This window comes from Pyrgilauda ruficollis, unplaced genomic scaffold (genome assembly GCF_017590135.1).
Source record: "Pyrgilauda ruficollis isolate IOZ18807 unplaced genomic scaffold, ASM1759013v1 scaffold18, whole genome shotgun sequence".
NCBI lineage: Eukaryota > Metazoa > Chordata > Aves > Passeriformes > Passeridae > Pyrgilauda > Pyrgilauda ruficollis.
This window is the reverse complement of record NW_024516984.1, coordinates 10021819-10044855: the sequence shown is the minus strand read 5'-3', so window position 1 is coordinate 10044855 and position 23037 is coordinate 10021819. Positions and strand designations below refer to the sequence as shown.

Genomic DNA, 23037 nt, shown 5'->3' with positions numbered 1-23037 from the left:
TATCTTTCAAAAATACACTGGCTGTGGATAGAATACCACTCTAAAATATTTCTTTTGATGTTTGTGCAAACTCCTAAAGCATCATTCCTTGCTTTAGATAGGATTCTGTGCCGTACTTCTTCTTAGTATTAGTACCAATAGCAGTGTTAGCTCAGTTTTGTTGTCATGGTTCATTTTATGCTTGTAATGCACTGTGCTTTGCAATCACATTGAAAATAACACTTCAGTAGTATTTAGTGTAGAACTAACTGTAACACTGGTGGTATTCTTTATATTGACTACTAAATTTCTTTATCCCACTGGAAAATACCTTTCTTTGACTTTTATTTAAAGGTAATTTCTCTACTGGAAGTACCAGGGCAATATACCTTAAGTAAACAGTCCTTTTTCACCTCTAACTCCCTTAATTTTTCTTATCTGTATGGGATGCACCATTCAGATGAGCCTTTTTAATGATTGCAGGTTTGTTTGAGAAATAGATTTTGGCAAATCCCAAATATTAACATGGAACTTGTAGTGGTCTTTGAGTCTGAAAGACAGATTGGAAAGCAAGTGGTTAAAATATTTTGAGGAGGTGATACATGATTCCAATGAATCTGGAAAGCCGCTGAAGTGATGTTTGTTGGTATTTGTCAGATACCACATGGAATTTGTGATTTAACTGTTTGTTGGCTATTTCTGTGTTGGAGAAGTTCCCACCTCCCTCTGATGTCTGTCACGCTGCACAACTTTTGAGATCCGTTCTTTTCCTCCAGCACTCCCAGCTATAACTATGCACCAAACATGGATAAGCACTGGATTATGCAGTACACGGGGCCCATGCTGCCAATCCACATGGAGTTTACCAACGTCTTGCAGCGCAAAAGACTTCAGACCCTGATGTCAGTTGATGACTCTATGGAAAGAGTGAGTGCAAGAAACTGCTGTGAATACAATCTTGTTAGCTGGTAACAAAATTTAATTAATTAATTATTTCTTTACCTTCACCAACCACATTCTGGGGAAAGTCACTGTATTATGAGGAATTACTTCACCTTTTCCCAGTGGAATTGAATTCTGGTTCTCTGCAACATGAGGCCAAGCTCCTGGCTTTCTTCTTTCAATTGCTGGGTCAAAAAAATAGGGTGCTTTTTTAAAGGGAAATGTCACTGGGCCTAGTATTAAGCTCGGTATTAACAGAAGATGCATCACCTGTGTGTACACATGGATAGACACAGGTGCACACGTGACAACTTCTATTCATTTCACATACTCCATTCACAGTTTGTCCTTCAGTTGAAATCTGGGAACTGGCAAATCACAGCAACTCAGGTGTCAGTCTACAAGTGTTTGCAGAAGTTAGGCAATGCAGTGCACTGCTAATTATAGGTAACATGATACATGAACTATTAGGTTTACTTTGTATGACTTTTTGTTCCAAAATCAAGCACCATGACCAAAGATCTTCCCCTAGAGAGATTTCTTTAAACTTTAATAAAAATTTACAGCTTTTTCCCAAGCCCACAACTGTAAGGAATGGGAAAGTTGTAGACTAGCACAGTAAATCAAATCTTAGTACCTTTTCCCCTAAAGCCGTAGCAGACTTTTTTCACAAGCTGTGTTTGAGTACACAATGAATTTTGGACATATTAAGGCAACTACCCCATCATTACCATATTTTTTCTGTTCTAATTTTCTGGAGCTGTTTAATTGTCCCCTCTGTCAAGTGTGAAATTGAACTGGTACGTTGATTTTTTCACAGCACAGTAAAGGCAAGATGTACAAATGCCAGTCCCCAGAATCTGTGCCAACTATGGCATTGATGCCCTGTTTGGTCCTGTGTATTTAAGTGTTATAAATTATGGTTATACACAACTCTACACAAAACATGCTTTGCTACACTTAACTCGGAGTTCTTTCTGTGTTGGGTTGCAGTTACACCAAATGCTTGCAGAGATGGGAGAACTGGAGAACACCTACATTATTTACACTGCTGACCACGGATACCATATTGGGCAGTTCGGACTGGTCAAGGGGAAGTCAATGCCGTATGACTTTGATATTCGAGTTCCTTTCTTTATTCGCGGTCCAAGTGTGGAGCCAGGATCAGTGTACGTTCCCTTATGTCTCTAGCACAGCTGTTGAGCCTAATGTAAAATGTTTCTGAGAGTATGTAATTATCACTCTGTCTAGTTTCATTTCATAAAGGATGTCCTATTATTGCAGAGCAATGAGTCTCATAAACAGGCAGTTTTTCACTTTGCATATAATGAATAAGTTATAATGCAGATGAGAAAACTGTAATGCATAGTCCTGTAGGGTTTTGCTTTTAAAAACGATGTGCTCATCTTTACTGTTCACTCTGTCACTTAGCATCATGCCCTCACTGTCAATGAGATAAGAACAGTGTTGCTGCTGCACTTCCTTGTTTAATTGTGCTTAACTTTTTCTTTGTGATGTCAGTCTGCAGTACTGGCCTATCGTTCTGAGTTGTAGACTTCAAAGCAGGTTTTCTAAACTTAGCACTTCTGTAGAGCTTTACATCTTCAAAGCCCTGATAAGCATTAATTATCATTCTATTTCCGAGAGAATGTGAAGACTTACACATTGAACACATGGCAACTATGACCTTTCCTGTTCATTTGCAGTGTGCCTCAGATAGTTCTGAATATTGATCTTGCTCCAACAATTCTGGATATAGCAGGCCTTGACACACCTCCAGATATGGATGGCAAATCTGTCCTAAAACTTCTGGACTTGGAGAGACCAGGAAACAGGTGGGTCCCATGATCCTTTTTTAGCCAGTTCAGGAGCAAACACCTTAGTAAATCAACAGTTGAGTGGAAAAACAGATTCTGTGAAAATGAGTTGTGTCATGGCAACGACCACAGCTTTTCCATTTCAAGAGTCTCTTAAGTAGTAGATCTATAAAATTGCAAGTATATATAAGTGGAGAGTTGTTTTTTTTTCAAAAATAATTTGTTAACACTTACAGTGGTGTACTTCAGTGCCAGCAATAAATGTCATTATTTTACTTTCAGGTTTCGAACAAACAAGAAGACCAAAATTTGGCGTGACACATTTCTAGTGGAAAGAGGGTAATTATTAGGGGTGAGAGAGCTTTGGGAGAGCCTGCTTGCTGGGAACGCTCCCTTGTACATGCTTTCCTTTCTGCTTCCTCCTCTTCCTTTTTATGGTCAGAGAAGCAGTAAATTTTGCAAGCAAACTGACAGGCATGACTTTTTTCCTAGTTTCCCACCACTGCCTTTGCAATCTGCTGTGCTCCCAAATCCCTTTCTCTGAAGAAATTTGAAAGCATGCTTTTCTGGTGATTCTCCTAGCCTCTTTTCCTAACACTGTGCTTGTGCCCACTTTTGTCATTATCCAAATCACTTTCTTCCCAAATCTCAGTTTCAAATCCAGCTGTGAAGAATCCTCTTATTGCCTGATTTTGTGTGTTCCATAATGTGTTAGAAGCATTCTTAATTTTTGTTCTAGCTAAGACTTACATGTAATTGAGATTCGTTACTATAATTGCTCCTCTCTTTGCTGATAACTCCTTATACCGTCTTACCTTGCCAGTTGTTGCTGTGAAAATTTTCTCTGGGTAAAAATTTTACAGCAATTTCTTTTTGGTACTTTATGACTTTACAGATTATGAAAACCTTGTCTGATGTATTACAAAACAGTGCATGAAAGACACATCATAATATGTAAGATACAGCCGAGCTTGTTCTGAGTATAAAAGCCCTGTTGTGTCTTCAGCTGTGTTTTCCAGCCAAGAAAGTATTGCTTCAAAGAGTTTTGCTTTTTGTAAAAACCTACATTTATGTATGAATGGAGCTGAACTGTACCAGTTAAACATATTTTAGCAGCACTTTTTTATCTTCTGGCAATTTTCAGCCAGTCACCTGAGGCTTTTTTTCAGTATGTGACCTACATCGAAAGTCAGTAACAGAAATGTGGGGATTTTTTCCCTGAGAAGACATTAAACCTTCAAGTAGCTTCACTGTTCAAGTTACATTCATCCTTAGGGCTTAGAACAATGTATCTAAAACATCCACTTTATTTTTTTAATAAGCAAATTTCTACGCAAGAAGGAGGAACCCAACAAAAACACTCAGCAGTCTAATCAACTACCAAAGTATGAGAGAGTAAAAGAATTATGCCAACAAGCAAGATACCAGACAGCCTGTGAACAACCAGGACAGGTAAGCCACAAGTAACTGCAGTTTTCTAGGTGGCACAGGGAAATACACATTTTACACTATGATTCAAAAGCCACATTTGAAGAATGTGCCTTTTGGAAGGTAACTAAAAGATCACTGTTGTTAATATCTTCAGAGCAAAAGAAAACCAGACAAATTTCTCTAAGCAGTGGTCAAATTCAAGGTGTTGAAGACCTGGCCCTTCATTTGCTGTCTTAGTACAGATCTTATCATAAAACTCCCATGCTCAAACATAACATGAAATGACTACTTTTAATTTGATCATGTGCATTGATAAATATGCAAGAAAGTGCAGTGGTAATTGTTAATAAGGGAGAGAACAGTTTTGAGTTGTGAAAACTTGTACTCACTGGGTTCGTTCAGAATTACCAAAGCAAGCTGGTTAGACCTAAGGTTACCCATGAATTCATTTGCTGGGATGAACAATTGAACAGCAGACTTAGTAATCGTCATCCTTTAATATTTTGAAACACTTTAAACAGAGGGGTCCCTTTGCCCAGAAACACTCCTTACTTCAGGTCACTGTAAGGATTCAGGCAGCGATACCCATACTCAAGCATTACTTTTTCTTCTTGCAGCCTTAGTGATTTCAGTATAACACCTGAGTCTGATACAAAGGTCTAATTGCCTGCTCATAAAACCAGAAATTACTGCACCCCTGACTACTATGCTTACACCTGCATCTCTGCAGTGCATGCACAGGAAGAGAGCTAAATTAACAAAAGTGATTCAAACTCCAAATTCTCATCAATCTATCCTGAATTAATGCAGTACCTATGGTTACATAGGATTGATTTACTGGAGAGATGTGTGAGCTATACCCTTCTCATTGACACCACCTCCAACCACGCTGGGGCACATGCTGGGGGCCCCAGGCAGTGGCTTGTGCCTGCCTTGCCGTCCTTGCCGTCCATCCCCATCCGCACACACCTCCCCGGAGAAGTGTGAGGTGATTTCTCCCAGGCAGGCGCTCGTGCTTTGCCCTCAGATGTTTGCTCAGAGCACTGCAGGAGCCGTGGGGCTGGCGCTGGGATCTCGGCCGCTCTCTGCAGCGAGGGCACAAAGCCCTCTCTGTGCTGGGCCCCGCTCCGTGCCACCCATGGCGCCGGGCCCCGGGCAGGCCGCGCTCTGCACGGCCATGCCGAGAGCTCGCCTAGAGAAATGCTCCGTCCCCGCCTTGCCCCTTCGCCTCCTGCCGAGTGTAGGGTTACAGTAATTCTCGGTTAATCACAGATTGGACTGGATTAATGTTTCGGCTGTCACATCCTTGGTCGGGTCCTCTGTCACGGCTCTTACCTCACACATGCTCCTTAAATGCAGCCACTTTGGAAGGGATATACACAATATCGCGGTCTCACCCAAGGGCAAAGTTTTCAGGAGTTCAAGCACTGCCATTGTAAACAGAGATTAAATCTGAAAATCTAAATGTTTTATAAAAACTAAAGGAGATCAATGAAGTAATTTAGACTGTTAGATGCTAAGATGTTTCATTTTAAAATAACAAAATATTTTCTTTGCAATTATTCCTTATATTTAGTACCTCTTATGCCAAAATCCAGGTTTGGAATAACTACTTTTCCGCATATGACTAGAAAAGGTTAAGTGTCCTGAGCAGACACCACACCTGAGTCAGCAGGAAACCCTGCTCCCAGCCCAGGGCAGTAGGCCATCCCATATTGGTGAATCCACTTTGATCCAAGGGTGAAGGAAGAAGGGCAGCAAGGAGGCTGCAAGAGCAATCGCGTTTGATGGTGGGTCTCCCACCTACAAACTCTTATTGAGGTCTTTTCAATGCTGAAGATATGTTGGCTGCACAGAGCCCAGCAGCCATCCCTCACAGCTGGATGAAGGACAGGGCTGAACTGACCTCTTTGAGACAGATTTTCAGACACAGCCATTGGTGTGTACACATTATTTTCTTTAAAAAATAGACCAAGGCTGTCCCTGATAATTCCAACACCCTAAAGGCTTCCTGCAGGGGTGCTGAAGTTAAATATGCCCATGGAAAATTTCTGTTGGGCAGAGCATCGTGAGGGGGGGAGCATCTTCTGGGCTCATTCAGCCCATGGGGCACAGACCCATTCCTCCCACTCCATTTGCCCTCATGCAACCCTGGGAAACAAGGCCAGTTTCTCTCTCAAGGACAGACTACCTGTGGTGCTCACAGGAAAGCCAGCATAGAATAGGTAAAGTGTGAATTTAAAGACCAACGTTGGACTAATGTGAACTTCAGTGAGGCATTGCAACATGAAATAAGTACCTGCAGGATTTTTTCCATGTAGAGAAGTTCTTCAAATGGAAAAAGTTAGGAGGTCAAATAAATGTTCCTTAGTCCGAACATGTTCCAATGTGCATTTCTGAGCCATCATAGTTTAATGTGAGGTTCCTGCAGCACATTTGCTGTAGTCATTTTGCACCTCTTAGAAAAGACAAAATATTGCTGTGCATGAATTAACTTTGTTTTGACTTTTGAGATTTGTATAGTTGATTTCAATTACATAGGTGCATATATAGAAATAAAATCTTCATTTAAATTATGGTTGTTTATAATACTTCCTACGTTTACTCTAATCAGTTGCAGTTAACATCAGTTAAATTAAAATTACTTTCACAGAATGAGTGATTGCTGACACATTCTAAAACAGTGAAATTACTGGTCTGTGGGACGCTGCTGCTAAATGGCTGAAACTAAGAATAAGCATGTGGGGAATTTATGCACCATTAAAAGCTTGCTCTTAATTTAAATTTACTCTAGTCAATACGTAGTTTATTTGAAAAGGAGAACACAAGGAAGCTGAAAAAGAAAAAAAATATTTTTTTCCTGTATTAAAATGAGGTGCGATCCTGAGATCTGCTAGTTCCAAAATCTCCAAGGCTGTGGTACTCAGGATAATACTTGCTTCAGCTTATTTTCTCTTTAAAAGAAAGGAAAATTAAGGTATCTAGCATATTAATTTTTTAACCAAATGTTTCAAAATTCTTAATTTTTTATGCCCAATGTGTATCTGAAAATAGATAAACCTAAAAAATGGTGGGGGGGGGAGGGTTGAAGAGAAAATACTTAACATTTGTAAAATATAAATATAAAATACATTCACTGTTAGTTTTTAATGTATTTAAATTTTCTAGCACCATTGACGTGTTGCATCACTTTGATTGTATGTCACATTGTAGATCACTGTCCCCTTGCTTTTTTTGCATAATCCCCTTTATGGGTGGACAGTTTCCAAGCACTCACCCACCTCCTTGAGAATATCTCCGAAGTGAGATGTGCATGGGATGTGCTCACTCCTGAGTTGTGTTCCAGCAGTCATTGACACGGGTGAGCGGTGAGCCCATGCCAAGGAGAGGAGCTCCTGCTGAGCTGCACTAGCAGGAGCACTGCTAACAGGTCGTGGGAAGTGAGCGCTCGCCTCTCCCTGGTGCCTGTGGGCTGCACCTGGAATGCTGCATCCGGGTTGGGATCTCCATGAGCAGCGAGACTTTGGTGCGCTGGAGCAAGTCCAGGGGAGGACCTCAGAGATGGGGTGGAGGTACTGAGAAGGGGCAGAGGTTTGTTTAGCCAGGGGAAGAGAAGGCAAAGGAAGAAGCTAATTGTGTCCTTTGATTAACTGATGGCTAATTAGAGAGAAGACAGACCCAGGTATGTCTTGAAGGTGCACAGCAAAAGGGCTATCAGTAAGAGACAAGCTGTAGCAAGGGAAATTCTAAAGAGGTGCATGGAAAAACGTGTTACCATAAATATGATTAAAAACTGGAGCCCAAAGAGGCTGTGGAAACTCCACTCCAGGATACATCCAAACCTAATAATGTTGCTGCTTTGAGGAGGAGGTTGAACTAAATAACCTCCAGATGTTCCTTCAGTACGTGCTCTTAATTTTTTGCTTGCTTAGTACCTGGCCTTGAGGATTTCATGTTTTCTTCTTCCTCCTCAACTTCGGAACTTGGGAAGCGCTGTTAATTTTATGAACTTATAAGTGATTTATGGGTCACCTGCCCATGTCATATTTGGTATAGACCAGATTTCAGCCACTGCCCTGCCCCAGCTGTTGATCTGCACTCATCCAAAGCACAGACAGTGCCATCACATCAGCCAGATTCACTCCCCTGTAAAAGGGAGCAGGAGCTGGTGGGCTCCCTGCTCAGCTTGGGGCTTGTAGAAGGGTAGACATTTCCTTTGTGTTCCCTCCACGTCTCCACATGAGAGAATGCTCAAGAAACTAAGATGGGAACAGGAGGTTTATTTCATAGTTCCTATGCCAAATTTGTCACCAGTTTACATGGTGTAATTACTGAGGTCACCTGATTGAGCCCAGTTGGTTTAGCAGTGGATACTGATGGGTTTTAACACTTAAATGGTATGCAGGGTATTTTTATATTTCATTGATATATATTTACCCTCTCAGTAATAAGCTGATTAATAATAACAGAAATACTGATTCATCTGCAGTGTTCATCTGCAGCATTCATCTGCAGCATAACCCTGCTTTTGTTTTAAAATGGGAAACAGTTGGTGTCAACTTGTAATAAAGTTTTGTTAATTTTCCAACAGAGCAGAAAAAATAACATGTGAACAAATGTTTCTCTGGATTAATACAACCCTTATCATGACACAAATCTCTTCTCAGCTTTCCACTGGAATAACCTGAGACAAGAATATATGTTAGTTCAGGAGGTTTAGAGGCAAGCTGCTCTTAAATCCTCCAGCAGGTTATTTTTCTTGAACTCATTCCATCTTCTCACTCATGAAATTCTTCTGGATACTTAGCAAATATCAAATAAAACCATGTTAACTGTGTTTTCATTTATACTTTTTCTTTCTCTCTTCCCTTACCTAAACGTGTAATTAAGGAGTTGAGTTAATTCATAAGTATTTATTCTTTTTCTCTCCAGTCTGAGTCATAGGAATTTTCCTAAGGCATAATTTTGACTTCTGGGACCTAACACTCTTTCCCAGATCACAGTTACCTTATGAGGTCTGGTGACTGATAGGCTGGATGTCTCCAGTGTACTGCTCAATCCATTATTTATAATCAGTATCAAATCCATAGCCAAATATATGTTTTCAACCTCTTAGAAAAATTGCACAAACCACAATTTTTTTTTTTTAATTTTCCCAATAGGATTAAAAAAAAACCAAAAAGAACCACCCTCCCAAAATGAGGACCGTGAAGCACTGTGTTTAAAATTTCAGCTCTTAGATTGGATGACTCAGCAGTGAAACCCAGACATGGGTCTGTTTATTTTATGGGCATACATCTCCTACCATCTGCTCGACACTACCTGCCAGTTTGTGAACAGCAAAGGTCTGAGACTTGCAAAGATCCGTGGCCTTCTGCCAGCTCCAATGAGCACTGACAGTGGGCAGAGCAGGAAAATGCATCGTGCTGCCCGTGTCGGTATGACATGCACGCACATGAACTCACACTGTGCTAGACAGGTATAATGTTGTAGCTGCACCTTCCCTGTGCTCTCTTTTCATGCATCTCAGCTTTGGAGATGCATAATATCGAGTTTCCTCCTGAGGAACTGTATCCCAAAACTACCATGAGGAAATAATGTTTCATTTGGAGAAAATGCCTGAAGACTGTACAGTGAGATTTTAGTTAGATTAGGCCTCAGTGTATTTTACAGTGATCTGAGGTTTTATGGGTAGTCACTGGAGACGTGTTGCTGAATACAAACATCAGCTTTGTGGTAAATGTGCAAGATTCTTCTGGCTCTGATCCAAAAAGCATGTTTTGTAGCCTGTGCTCCTATTTCTCACGTATTTTTCACCTTCTAAAAACCTAGCATAAGAATTTAATTATTGATATTCATATTTATCAAATTATCATATCAGCATTCAGTCGAAAGAATATCTATTTGCCATACTGAAAGAACACTTGCCATCAATCAGCTCACAGATAATATTGTAAAGGAAATTAGAATGGGGCTTATTAGGTGTAGTCTGGTTTGGCTCGAGTATCTATATTCTCATAAAACAAATATCACAGACCATACATTTGTATAGGTCAGCTTTATGACCAGCTGCAAAGTATGAATAAAAACACATACATTGGTAAGAGCTGGCCAGAAGTGTCAGATGGCTGGCCAGCCACTGACAGCCAGACCCTGAGCACCCACTAAACCAAACTAAAATTATGCTATGGCATATTAACATCACTCATGGATTCTCCAGATTCCAGAACAACCTCCTGATACTTGCAGGAGTCAAAAAGCACTTGGTGATAAACCTGTTTTACCAGAGCAGTGATTCAAAGCTGTCTCTTCTTTGCCATCTCCCCATCGATACCATCTTTTCTTAGTAATAATTCAGTGGAGCATCTATGCACAGGCTTAACTGGAAGCACATGTGTTTGGGACCAGTTATGTGCCTAAAATTAAGTGTATACTTCATGCACTTAGTGAACAGCCCTTGTAGCTGTTCCTCACTTTAGACCCTGCAGAGTCATTCCTCACAGCTGACAGAAACATGCCTGCAATTTAGTTGCTCAAGAATTCATAGGAATTGCCAGGAATTATGATACCTCTAGTTAAAATACCACTATGTTTATGAGTTGAAACCAAATATGAAGATAAGTTCCTTTATCTATAAAAATAATCTTTCAGGACATGGTATTTCATATTTTAGCCTAAATAGTTCACATTTCAGCCTAAATATTTAAGTTTTTATCAAACAGAGAGCAGCTCTTCCCAGATTTGACAATTCTATAAATTCAAGCAATTTTTAATTGGATGTATGAAGTCTATTCTGGATAAAATCCAGAGATATTCCAAGAAGATTACTGGATTTACTGGTTTCATCTCTTTCAGTGCATGACTGTTCAGCATTTTCACTATCATCTTACTGGTGTTCTCTAACTGAAAGACATTTTTGGTACAGTGGCACAGTTTTTAATGAAGCAAATTCTTTAAACCTTTATTAAAGTAACTCTATGTACCAGAAATGTCTAGACAGAAAACACAGTTTATGCAAGAATTATTTTTAACACTTTCTGTAGTACTCCTTTGAGGTTCTCTTTTTGCAGAGTTTCCATTTTAAAGTATCCAATGAAATGGAATCTAAGCTAAGTCCTCTGCAAGTTAAATGTATATGACACAATAGTAACAGATTATTATTGGTATTACTATTTACAGCTAAAGGATTAAATTTATCCTTTTAATTAGCTCCTATTTGTTTGCACCTGATAGTGGATGTTTATTGGATAACAACAGAAGTCTCTCGATGTTGAGCTGTAACTACAGGCAAGTTAATAGATTTGGTAGAGAATGCTATGCAGGAGAAATATTTGCTGTCTTGACCTAGGTGCCTACATTTCTAGAGCTGACAATGCAGTTCATGCATATTTTATAACTAGAGAACTGCTATAACTGTGACACTTAAAATCAATCTTTTCTATACAGCAAGAATGCAAAATTTTGTAGTCTGTAAAATTCCTGGGCAATTTTCTCTTTCTTTCTTTTCATAAGCTTGTGATGTAGCTCAAAATTGCTAATTTTTATATAGCTATTTCTGTTATCTAGTGATTAATTCCTTCATTCCTTTTTTCCTCCAGTTCTGTCCCTGTGCATTTATCTGAAAGCATTTTTAAAGCCTGTCATACATTTCTGTCCATCTGTTCTTGTAGGACAAACTTCTTCCCTGTCTGTTGAACCACTGACCATTAGATTTTTTAGGAACACTTCTCAGGGGCTAAGGCTGTATATAAATAACTGCCTTTGAATATATTCATGTTGTCAGACTCTGGAGCATGATCCAACAGAAGGTGGTTTAGTTACAAGAGAGGGGTGTAAAACTTGGGATCTGCCATTACCGGCAGTATCTACTCAGCTCTAAAATGGAGGAGGAGATTTTTTCCACAAAAATGCAGCAATTCGAAATTCCCTGAGTGAACCTGGCAAACCATCCCTGTTAAACAGCTGCACTTATGTGCAATGTTGAAGTACTGCTGAGATGAAACAACACAGATTAGTATTTCCAGGGGCATTTAGGAGCCTTGTTCAGGACCAGGGTTCAGTTCTGCTCTATGGGAATGCGCAGAGGACATGACCTTAACCAGCAAACATTTCTCAGTATTCAGGTCCAGTTCAGCAGAAATGAACTGCTGCTGCTCTGTACTGTTTACCGTAGACAGCTAATTACAGGGCACTTTTCAATATGTTGTGTGACACAGCCTCTTCTAATAGCCCAGAGAAAGCAAAAGCAAGACAGCTCTGATTGCAGTAGCACAGCCCTGAACCAGACTCCTTTTCCAGCATTATCACATCAAGTCCTCTGGCACTCCCCCAGATCTGGTTACTGCTAATGAAGGAAAATGGTGCACACATATTCAGCCTGTGACGGTATTTCCATCTATACTGTTTTCAAATTTAGGGCGTACCTTTTGAAACAGGAAAAAAGGGAAATGAGATCTTGAGGACATGTTTAAATTCATGAAGTCTTCATTTTTCAGGTCTTATCTTAACATTCCCTAGGCTGAGCAATAATATTCAAAGTCAGTCATACATTACAAAAATGAAAAAGCACCTGTAAAAATATTGCTGCTATGTTATATTTCCGGTTGCATGTTTTTCGGGGTTTCGTAACTTTGTGATAAAATCTGACAAGGTATTTAACACTGACATGTCTACTGCAAATACTAGGTGTTTACATTTCATAGAAACCTCTAGCTTGCCTACTGTTGGGACACTTTTCATGACTTGTCTAATTCATTTCCCCTCTATATAAGGGAGCAGCAACTGTCTCAAATCCGTCACAGTCTATTAACTGCACAAAGCTGATTGGAAGTCCTGCCTAAGTAGCTATTTACAGTGGAGCACATCACAATGATTCATTCTGAATGTATAGTTTTATGCCTTAATTATAATCAGTAATGAAATAGACTTAATTTTAAGGCTGTGGCACAACCTATTAATACCAGGAAATCGAGACCACAGGTAGTTATGAAGTCAATTGGTGTTGTCTTCCTTATGTAGCTGCAAGTCACAACTGGAGCCATGCCAGGTAGCAAGGCAAAGCAAAGCCACCAAGGATGAACCATCCCTTTTAACCAGCCCATGTCCTACCCTTTGTCTTTGAAATGTCATTATGAGGACAAACCTCTATCCCCAGAAGAAAATGCGTCATGCTAGTGCCATTATCCAAGGAAAAGCTCCTGCTGCAGAACCGTTGCCTTGCTTGCCTCTACACTGAGGAACAGGCAGAGGTACTAGCATGATTAAACTTCAGGTTTGGCAGAGATTAAAGCAGCTTGACTTCTGAAGGACAGGATAGGATAGGATAGGTATAGTGGTTTAATCCCAGCCAGCAACCAAGCCCACTCAGCCGCTTACTCTCTCCCCCACCAGCGGGATCAAAGAGAGAATTGGAAGAGTAAAAGTGGGAGACCTCATGGGTTGAGATGAAGTTTGATAGGGAAAGGAAAAGCAGTGTACACAAGCAAAGCAAGAGGGAATTCATTCACCCCTTCCCAGGGACAGTCAGTTTTTCAGCCATCTCTGGGAGAGCAGGACTCCATCGCATGTAACAATGACTTGGGAAGACAAAAGTCATTACTCCAAATGTTCCCTTCTTCCCTAACTTTATATACTGAGTATGATGTCCTATGGTCTGGAATATCCCTTTGCTCAGTTGAGGTTGCCTGTCCCAGCTCTGTCTCTTCCCAGCCCCCCAGCCACACCCAGGCTCCTCACCAGTGTGACAGCAGAAAAAGCAGAAAGGTCTTGGCTCTGTGTAAGCCCTGCTCAACAATAACAAAAACATCTCTATATTATCAACCTTATGTTCAGCACAAATCCAAAACAACCCCATACCAGCCACTGTGAAGAAAATTAACTCTACCTCAGCCTAAATCAGCACAATAGGGTAGGATAGAACTATTTCTGTTGGAAGGGACCACAACAATCACTGAGTCCAACTGCCTGGCCACTTACATGGCGTGTTGTTAACAGTACTTTCCAAATGCCTTTTGAACATTGACAGGCTTAGGACAACAACCCCGTCTCCAGGAAGCCTGTGTTTGAGCACTCTCTTGGTAAAGAAATGTCCAATCCTAATGTCCAATCTGAACCTCTCCTGGCACAACTTTGAGCCATTCCTACATGTCCTAGATCCACATCGCCCTCTCTGCTTTCCCTCCTCAGAGAGCTGTGAAGTGACATTGCCCCTCAGCCTGTTTCTTTCAAACAAGACAAATCCAAAGTTCTTAGCTGCTCAGTCCTTTTACACTTTTATCTCTCCTAAGTTCCTTTGCAATTTGCTGACGGGGCCAGGGAAGGCACTGGAAGAGCTGGCAGCCAGCACACACAAACCCAGCCAAGGCTCCAAGTTCATATGCAGAATAAACCGTGCTTGGTTCAGGCTGGCTGTAAGCTAGCAAAGCTCCTCCCAGTGGGCTAAGTTCCATCAGTTTTCAGGTGTGGGGTGTCAGGGCTCCACTGGTGTGGAAGCATTAAAAATCCTTTTTCACCTTTGCTTTCCCTCTGAACCTAAATTGAGGAGGAATGTGAACTGAAGGCAGGGAGCTGAGGTGAGAGGGAAATAGTGGCTGGAGGGTAGGTGATGAAATGAGATGAAAGAAGGAAAAGATGAGTCAATGACAAGGAAAAAGGCTGACACAGATGAAGTTTCACAACATGACTGAAACAATATAACAGCTTGTTGCAGCCAAATGTCAGGGGCTTGGTTTTTTCTCTACTATTGGTTTAGAGTTTTTAATTCTGGGGTAGTTCTCTTTTCTCCTACCGAGGTGAGAATAAATCAGTGCAAGAGTCCCTAAATCAGCAGGCAGACAGAAGCAAGGACTATCCTATATTCTTATGGCAACAGTGAATTGTTAGATTGACTTAGGTGTCTTGTGAAATATCACTGTAAGAAAGAAGATAAACATGGGGAAAATAAGAAAACATATACAAATTAAAATTTTATGAAGACATATTTAGTTTGTGTTAGCTAATGAGGTTATTTCATTGATGGGGAAATGGTGGTCCAGAAACCAAAATTAATAGTCCTGAACTTCAAAGAATAGTTTGGTATTCAAACTGGGAAGGAAGGTAGAAAATATGGGAAGGGGCAGTGCATTCAGTCAGAATCTTCCTTTATGTGCATTAATGCATTTTATAGATCTAAAGATGAGCAGAAGGACCATTACAACTGAACTGCATAAGGCATGCTCAGTGTCTGATTATGCTGGCATGGGCAGGGATTCAGGAAAGTTAGACTGAAAATTCCATCTTAGAACTCTAAAGCATCTTTATAACGACACTTTTTTTGAAGTCAAATTTAAAAAAGGAAAATAAAAGAGGAAATGAATCACATTTAATCCCTGTTTTAAATAGGGAACTGTTATTAGCTTGTACTAGACACAGAGCGTGTTGTTTCAGTGTTAGTCATAATACTGTTAAAAGTGATCTAAAAGGTTATTGAAGCCACTCCTACAACCTCTTGCTATGATTAATGAAAGAGACAAAGAGAATACTTATTCTACTTTAAAATGCTGCTTTTGAGACTCCTTAAAAGCTAGTGCCATGTGTTTATAACTGTAACACGTACTCAATAAAGACAGGAAATATAGTGGTGCAGTAAACTCTTATCCTGTAACAATCATCTCTTGCTGCAGAAGGAAGAGAGCACATGCTATGGCAGAATTAAATCTGCAAAGCTTTACAGCACTTGGACATCTTTTCTTGTAGAAAGTTACATTGTCACTTTTAGGTGTACCTTTACACTGAAAGTCTGGGCACAAGTCTAATTTCTCTGCCACTTATTGGACTTGTTCAAATTAAGGTCTTTTTACACATGGCTTACTGTTCTGAGATCATACCAATCCACAGAAGGATCTCAGCATGGAATCTATCTTTAATTCAGCCAACATGTCAGTCCAGAGAGTGCACTCACGGTGCTGTGGTTCAGACTCACATCAGCTCATTTCTCAGTTTATCAGGCCAGAAAATCTACCTGAGGCTCGGTTTTCTTTCTCCATTCTTCAGTCAGCGTGACAGCATCCCCAAAACAGTCCAGAGCAGCCATTAGTTAATGGAGCTTACCGAAATGTACATGCTCTGATATTAGTGTCCATTTCAAAAATTAAGTTGGCGACTCCATTAAGACCAGCATCCATCTGTCTTGTTATTATTAATGAGGCCAGAGAAAGCTACTTAAGCTATTCAGTCATGGGAACCAAGAAAAGGACACAGAACAGAGAAACTTTACTGAAACTGCAGCTAAAAGGTTCCAGTTACCAATACCATTATTGCGTTTTGTTCTTTGCAATATCCAGCCAAGCTTAGTGCTTTGTATGCAAACTCTGGTCATTGTGGCTTAAGATGAAAAAGCGAACTGAGTAATAGTCATTTATGGTTGCATTAAAATTATAAATAAATATAGCTATTTCTAGTTCTACCTATTGTTATTCAGACTACCACTGACTTAAAATCTTCACAGTCTTCTTCTTTTGTGTAGTGTATTGTGAGTGCCATGTGTGGCAAGCTTCGGGTATGGGCAAAGGAGCTCTGATCTCTCAACACCATCCATTTTTTGTTTTTAAATTACATTTAGGTTTTTTAAAACAGCATGATGTGGAAAGGAAATTAAAGTCCCAGTAGCTTTTTAATTTGAAATGTGAAAGTGATGGGATCCACTGGAAAAATCCACCTGGAATCTTCCATCTGGTTCAGTGATGTTGATAATTAAGTCAGACAGATATTGTGCAGACAAACTAGAAAAAAACCTGTTTCCTTTCATTCTCCCACACTTGCTCTGATATTCAGCACACATACAATGCTTTTTACAGGTACTCCTTCCAGAGCTTTTCCTCCCAAGTCTCATGCAAATCTTATGACTTATAAATCCAAAGGAGTTTATCCAAGATAATTTCTTTGTTTACTGTCCCTAAGGTTCTTCCCCTTCCTTGCACCTGCTGGCTGTAGGGAATGGTTTATGTACTTTTCTATAAATTACATCCAAAATTTGTCCTTTTCTTTCCAAAACACTCTACAACTGAACTGGTTCTTCCTCATCCATGGATTGGGGATTTTTTTTTTTTTCATTTTTCCCTGAATCATGCTAGAAAATCCAAGTCACAGAACAAAGTAACTTTTTTTCAAAGAAGACAAAGGGTGGGTGAAAACTGCCTTGCCAGTACTCCTTGACTCAGTAAATTAAGATTTTTTACTTGTTCTTTTCAGGGATGCATGTAGTCTAGATACTCTTGATTTATACATATATATATATGTGTGTGTCTGTGTGTCTGTGTGTCTGTGTGTGTGTGTGTTTGTTTTCTGTTGGGTTTTTTTTTCATCTGGGTTGTATATTTTATGCAGATTTGAGGTGATTTCATTCAAGCTTATGTTTTCTTAGCATGGGAAAGGCGTTGTGGAGAATGTGACTGAATTTTTGCACTAAAATATTTTCCTTCCCAGTTTGCTATTTAAGGGACTGCTTAAATTTAAAAATAAATTTACCTGTCTCCTTTTACTGTCTACCTGAAAGCAACAGGAGTTTGGAAGGCTGCTGGGAAATCATCTTCATGTCTTTCTCTCACAGAAGTGGCAGTGCACAGAGGATGCTTCTGGCAAACTTCGAATTCACAAGTGCAAGGTGTCGAGCGACATCCTCGCCATCAGAAAGAGAACGCGCAGCCTCCACTCCCGGGGCTACGGCGGCAAAGACAAAGACTGCAACTGTGGAGACACTGATTACCGGAACAGCAGGACCCAAAGGAAAAATCAAAGACAGTTCCTGAGAAACCCTAATGTGCAAAGTAAGTGTTACTTGATCTCTTGGACTCTGAGGCAGAGAGCAGGGGAAAATGGCTAGCAGAGCATTTTCCTACCAATGTGCTCTTGCTTTCACCTTCGTGTCTAATGAAGATGTCCAGAATTGGTAGTCAGCTTCTGCATAATTGCCTCTGTAATAAGTACCTAAAGCGGGCCTAAAGCTGGAGAGGGACTTTTTACAAGGGCATTTAGTGATAGGACAAGGGGAAATCGCTTTAAACCTGGACAGAGTAGGTTTGGATTAAATATTAGGAAGAAATTCAGTACTGTGAGGGTTGTCCAGAGAAGCTGTGGATGCCCCATCCCTGAATGTGCTCAAGGCCAGGTTAGGCGGAGCTTTGAGCAACCTGTTCTAGCGGCATGTGTTCCTTCCCAAGGCAGGGGTGTTGGAACTGGGATTCTTTTAGGTCCTTTCCAACGCAGACCGTTCTGCGATTCTAACAGCAGCAACAACGACGATATCTATCCTTTGGATCAGGGTGAGGAGCAGCCTTAGGCTGCGGTGCGGCGCTGGTGGCGGTGATGCTCTGGTGCCACCTCTCGCGCAGCTCACACACGACAGCCCGGCGGCCTCCGCGGTGATTCGGGGCCCCTACCTGCCAAGGTGGCCAGGGCAAGCGTTTTATTGCATGGTTAAGGTTAAATTCACTCTTAGTTTGGTGATGCCCCGCACACATCTGCTCCCCGAGGCGCTGCGGGGCTGCTCTCGGACCGAAACTCTGCCCAGCTCTCGCTTCCCTTCTCCCTGCCCGGCGCGGGATCCCCGCAGGGACACGAACGAGATCACAGTGTCCTCTAGTGGAGCGTGGCTGAAGGGATTGTACAAGAGGGTTTTAGCACTATAGTACTTGGTTTTCTTTCTGCTAATGATTTCTACAAAAGAAGCCTATTTGAAGAGGCCATGATTTTAAATGGAGGACGATTTTTCTTCTCTCTGCCCAGCAATGCGAGTGAATTTCTGTAGCTGAAGCAATAGAAGCACATTTTAGAATTTGTTGAAGAGCAGGGTGTGTTCTCCTGCTCTCTAACTAGAGTACAAGACTGGGGAATTAAATAAAGATGGGTCTTCAAGGCAAGATGTTACTGAAGTTGTATGAGAAACACAGAAGTTAGAAGGTGCTGCACAGATGTCTGTGAACTAAGAAAATCATGTCAGTATCATTCAAAATATTTCCTGATTTAAAGCCCCCGCACTGTGGATGTGAACAAGAATCCCTGGTATTCTTTGTACATTCAACCACAATATTGTCTGTCTTAAGTTGTCTCATTGTTTGGCCTAAATACTGTCTTGATCTAATTTCTTCCATTTGTTCAGTACGATCTAAGGAACCTAAGAGTGTGTACAGGCAGAGCTCTGCTGAAAAGTCTACATGCCACAGACTGCCAGGGTGATTCTCAAAGTGGGGAATGTTCTCTCAAGTGATATTTTTGTGGGGAGATACCTTCTGTGTACCTTGGAAAGAGGTGCTGCCAACTCACCAGCAAGGGCTGAAAGGGGATTGTGACTGGAACAAGTTACTTGGGGAGAGAAAGTAGAGGAAGGAAGGAAAACATCTGAAAGAGGCATCGGAAAAACTTGCTTTGTTTCTTTACATGCTTTAATTCTTTACAACATTCTTTCATCTCTTCCCTTCTCTGCCTCCTCCAAATCAACCTCAACACTCTGCTGAGTAGAGCAGGGAAAGACTCATAATGATGAAATATTTTGAAGGGAGCTACTAATTCAGGCTTGTCTTCAGATGACACATGCATGAGGTGCCTATATATTCCACCTTTTCAGCCACTTGTTTACTAACCAGTATCATCAGAGGCTGTCAAATGCAAGAAATTGTCCCATCTGACCCTATGAATCTTTCTACATAATTTTATTAAAGAGTAATATGGTTACAGACCAGCAAGATGCTTTGAAGCTAGTTTTTCTGTTGATGAAGATGAATGTCCTCATTGTCTTGACTGCGACTTTTTTCACCTGACAGCAGGTGATTGCTGAAAAGCTTTAGAACAAGGTGGTTTCCATGATAAGTTCAATGAGGCTCACTGTCTTTTCCTTTAAAAGATTCTTGCAGGAAAGATTCATCCTGAGTCTCTTAAAGACACTAGCATAAAAACTTCACTAAAACTGATGCTGCCTGCCAAAGGCAGTGCTTTCTTACAGCTGCTGTTTTCTGCTGGATAAATTATTGTTAGGTGACATGGGTGTGCTCAGCATAGATGCAACAAATGGAAATGCCCTGCAACTGACTTTTTACAAGCTTAATTTTGTATGTCTAGAGCTCTCTGTGTGTGGCTTTGCAAGGTATCATTGCCAGACAGAGCATGCTTTTGAGTGGTATTGACTGTCAGTTTTATTTTCTTGGTTTGGGTCAAGTGCATTTAGCAAAAGAAGTAAAAAGTGTAAGGTCTTTCAGACTGAGACCAAAGAGAGGTTCTCTTGTACATTAAATTAAAGACCCTTCAAAAGTGTTGATTGTCTTACTTAGTCTTACTCGTATACACAGTAACTAAAAGGTCTGTAACCCTACTAAACTCAGAGCTTTCAAGGGGTAAAAGTGGCGTAATTAATCTCACTGTTGCTCTGCAATGCAGCAACTCTTTGGTGGTCTATGGCTTGCACACATAAATGCAGATGATATATATGTGGAAGTATATGTACATATATACATATAGATACATACAGATACTGATATCTGATGGATTCTTACCCTCTAAATTCTTACCTTTAAAAATGAAAAGGAGTTAACCTTTTAAAAATTAATTTTTACTCTAAAGTCTACGTTAGTATGTCACATGCCAATTTACAGGTGGTGGCCTTGTTTCACAGTACTGAATGATTTCATTTTCTAAAGTGGTTTCTAATCCTGTGTTCTCTGATTTTTTTTTAGTGTCTCCTTCTAGATATCTGATTTCTGAGATACTGTTTTCTATTTGAAGATAGAGATGCTAACTGTGGCATAAGGCCAGACTAACATGAAATGCAAACCTAGAAGCAACCAAAATTTCATGCTACTCATGGAAGTGTGGGGCACAATGTATCAGAAAAACATTAAATAAGTTTCTGTAAAGTCACAGAAAAAATCAACTGGTTTTATTGAGCTGCATTCTTCTCTTTGGAATATGTTTTATGTTCATGGCATGGATCATGTATATACATATATATACATATATATGTGTACATATATTTGACTGTGGATGTTTCTTCTGGTTCAGAATACAAACCTCGATTTGTTCACACTCGCCAAACCCGATCCTTGTCTGTGGAATTTGAAGGTGAGATATATGACATAAATCTGGAAGAAGAAGAACTGCAGGTGTTGAAGACCAGAAGTATCACCAAGCGCCACAATGCTGGAAGTGAGGAGGAAGGAGAGGGAACTGCTCGTGCTGCTCGTGACACAATGGTGGCTGATGGCACTGATGCTATGGGTCAACCCAGCTCTGTCAGAGTGACACACAAGTATGATTGCTTTCTCTGTATGGTATTTCTGTTTCTTAAAACCAAATCTTCATTTTCTAGCTGTATTCTTTCTCCCTCTGTACAATATTTATGAATTTGAAGCTGATTTTAGATACACCTGATTTTAGATACACCTGTATTTTTTAGGAAGTGGAATAATTTGTATTTAGTATGTGTATTTTAAATGGAGGCCTCTGGTTTATGTTTTATTTCTAGGGAAAAGTAGGCATCTCCAGAGGGAAATTCGTCTCTTGTATCAAAATATGTATTTTATGATGGATTAATCACCCTGTTTAGCTGATGTTTCTGCTGTTTATTATAAAGTCTAGACTACCAGTTTAGCATAGAGGCCTAAATCTGAGATGACTGAAGTCCCACGAGGACAGATTAGATCAGCTACATCATGTTTCTTAATGCTTAGTTGTTTGCAGCCATTAGCACTAGCTGAGATACATTAGACCTGTTTATTCAAGATACATTAAGTCTGAATGAAAAGGCAAACATCTCAAAATAATTTTTGATTTTAAAAAGTTAATATGATTTCTTTCAAAATCCAGGAATATGTAGGGAAAAAAAAAAAAGAAAAAAAACCACCAAAAAAACAACTTCGCCAAATCTCTTTTATTATATGTAAAATGTAAATAGAATTTATCTCTTTTCTTCTTTTTTTTTAGGAGAACACAAAGGTTAGTTTTGAATAGTAGAAATTATCCTTTCTTACACTGATAATTTCCAACCATGGAATTATTAAAGCTTTAAACAGTTTTCCAGAAAAAATATAATTTCTTCATGGAATTATTAAAGCTTTAAACAGTTTTTCAGAAAAAAAAAAATATTTCTTCATAAAAGGTAGAACAGTTTTATAGAACAGCATTGCTTTCAGAATTCTTTGAGTGAAGAAAAAAACCAGAATAGGATAACGTTAATAAACATAAGCATCTACCTCTTTTTCCTGTTATTCTCAAAATTTAAAAGAAGGGTTCTGATGATGGAGGACCCAAGACAAGTTCTGTCTATAAAATTTTATTTCTCTAATTAAGGAATTTCTGTTTGTCAGCATGGCAACTTTGAAAGCCCAGCCTGCAGTCTCCTGGATTTTCTGTCCCAGTTCACTGCCTTGGTCTTTCTTGTGCTGTATTTTTTCCTGTTGGTAGAGCTGTTTTTTTCAAGCACAGTTTTTCAAGCACAGTGCTGTGTAGACTTTTTGTTTAATGACGTGTTAGAACTCTTTCCTCTACTTTGGTTCTTCTTGGTCTTTATTGATTATATTGATCTTCAGCCCTCTGACTATGTTCTCTTCTTGAGTGTTTTGCATGTGGGAAGATGAGCCACATTCATGTGGTGAGAACGTATTTCTCAGCAGCTGGTGGTTAAATAAACAATGGCACATTTGATTAACAAGGGGCTTTAGATTATGAGCAGATTTTTACTTCAGTTTCAATTTAATTTCTGATTGAATAAGAATGTATTGCATTTTTTGCTTAGCAGGCACAGACCATCTGTTGTGGATGACAAGTTTTCCAGAGAAAACAGATAAAAGTAATTGTTGCAATTAAGTCAACAGAAAAAGACCTTGTAGAGTTTTTATTTATTTGC

At 39.9% G+C, this 23037-nt stretch overlaps 1 protein-coding gene across 1 annotated transcript in view; it reads left to right on the top strand.

Moving 5' to 3' along the window:
• SULF1 (sulfatase 1) overlaps positions 1 to 23037 on the top strand; it is a 126287-nt gene that overhangs the window by 88892 nt on the left and 14358 nt on the right. The window contains exons 10-16 of the mRNA XM_041464478.1: positions 756 to 906; positions 1915 to 2090; positions 2628 to 2756; positions 3021 to 3077; positions 4061 to 4190; positions 17755 to 17971; positions 21195 to 21441. Of these exons, the coding sequence (XP_041320412.1) occupies positions 756 to 906; positions 1915 to 2090; positions 2628 to 2756; positions 3021 to 3077; positions 4061 to 4190; positions 17755 to 17971; positions 21195 to 21441 (1107 nt within the window). The remainder of the gene's footprint in view (positions 1 to 755; positions 907 to 1914; positions 2091 to 2627; positions 2757 to 3020; positions 3078 to 4060; positions 4191 to 17754; positions 17972 to 21194; positions 21442 to 23037) is intronic.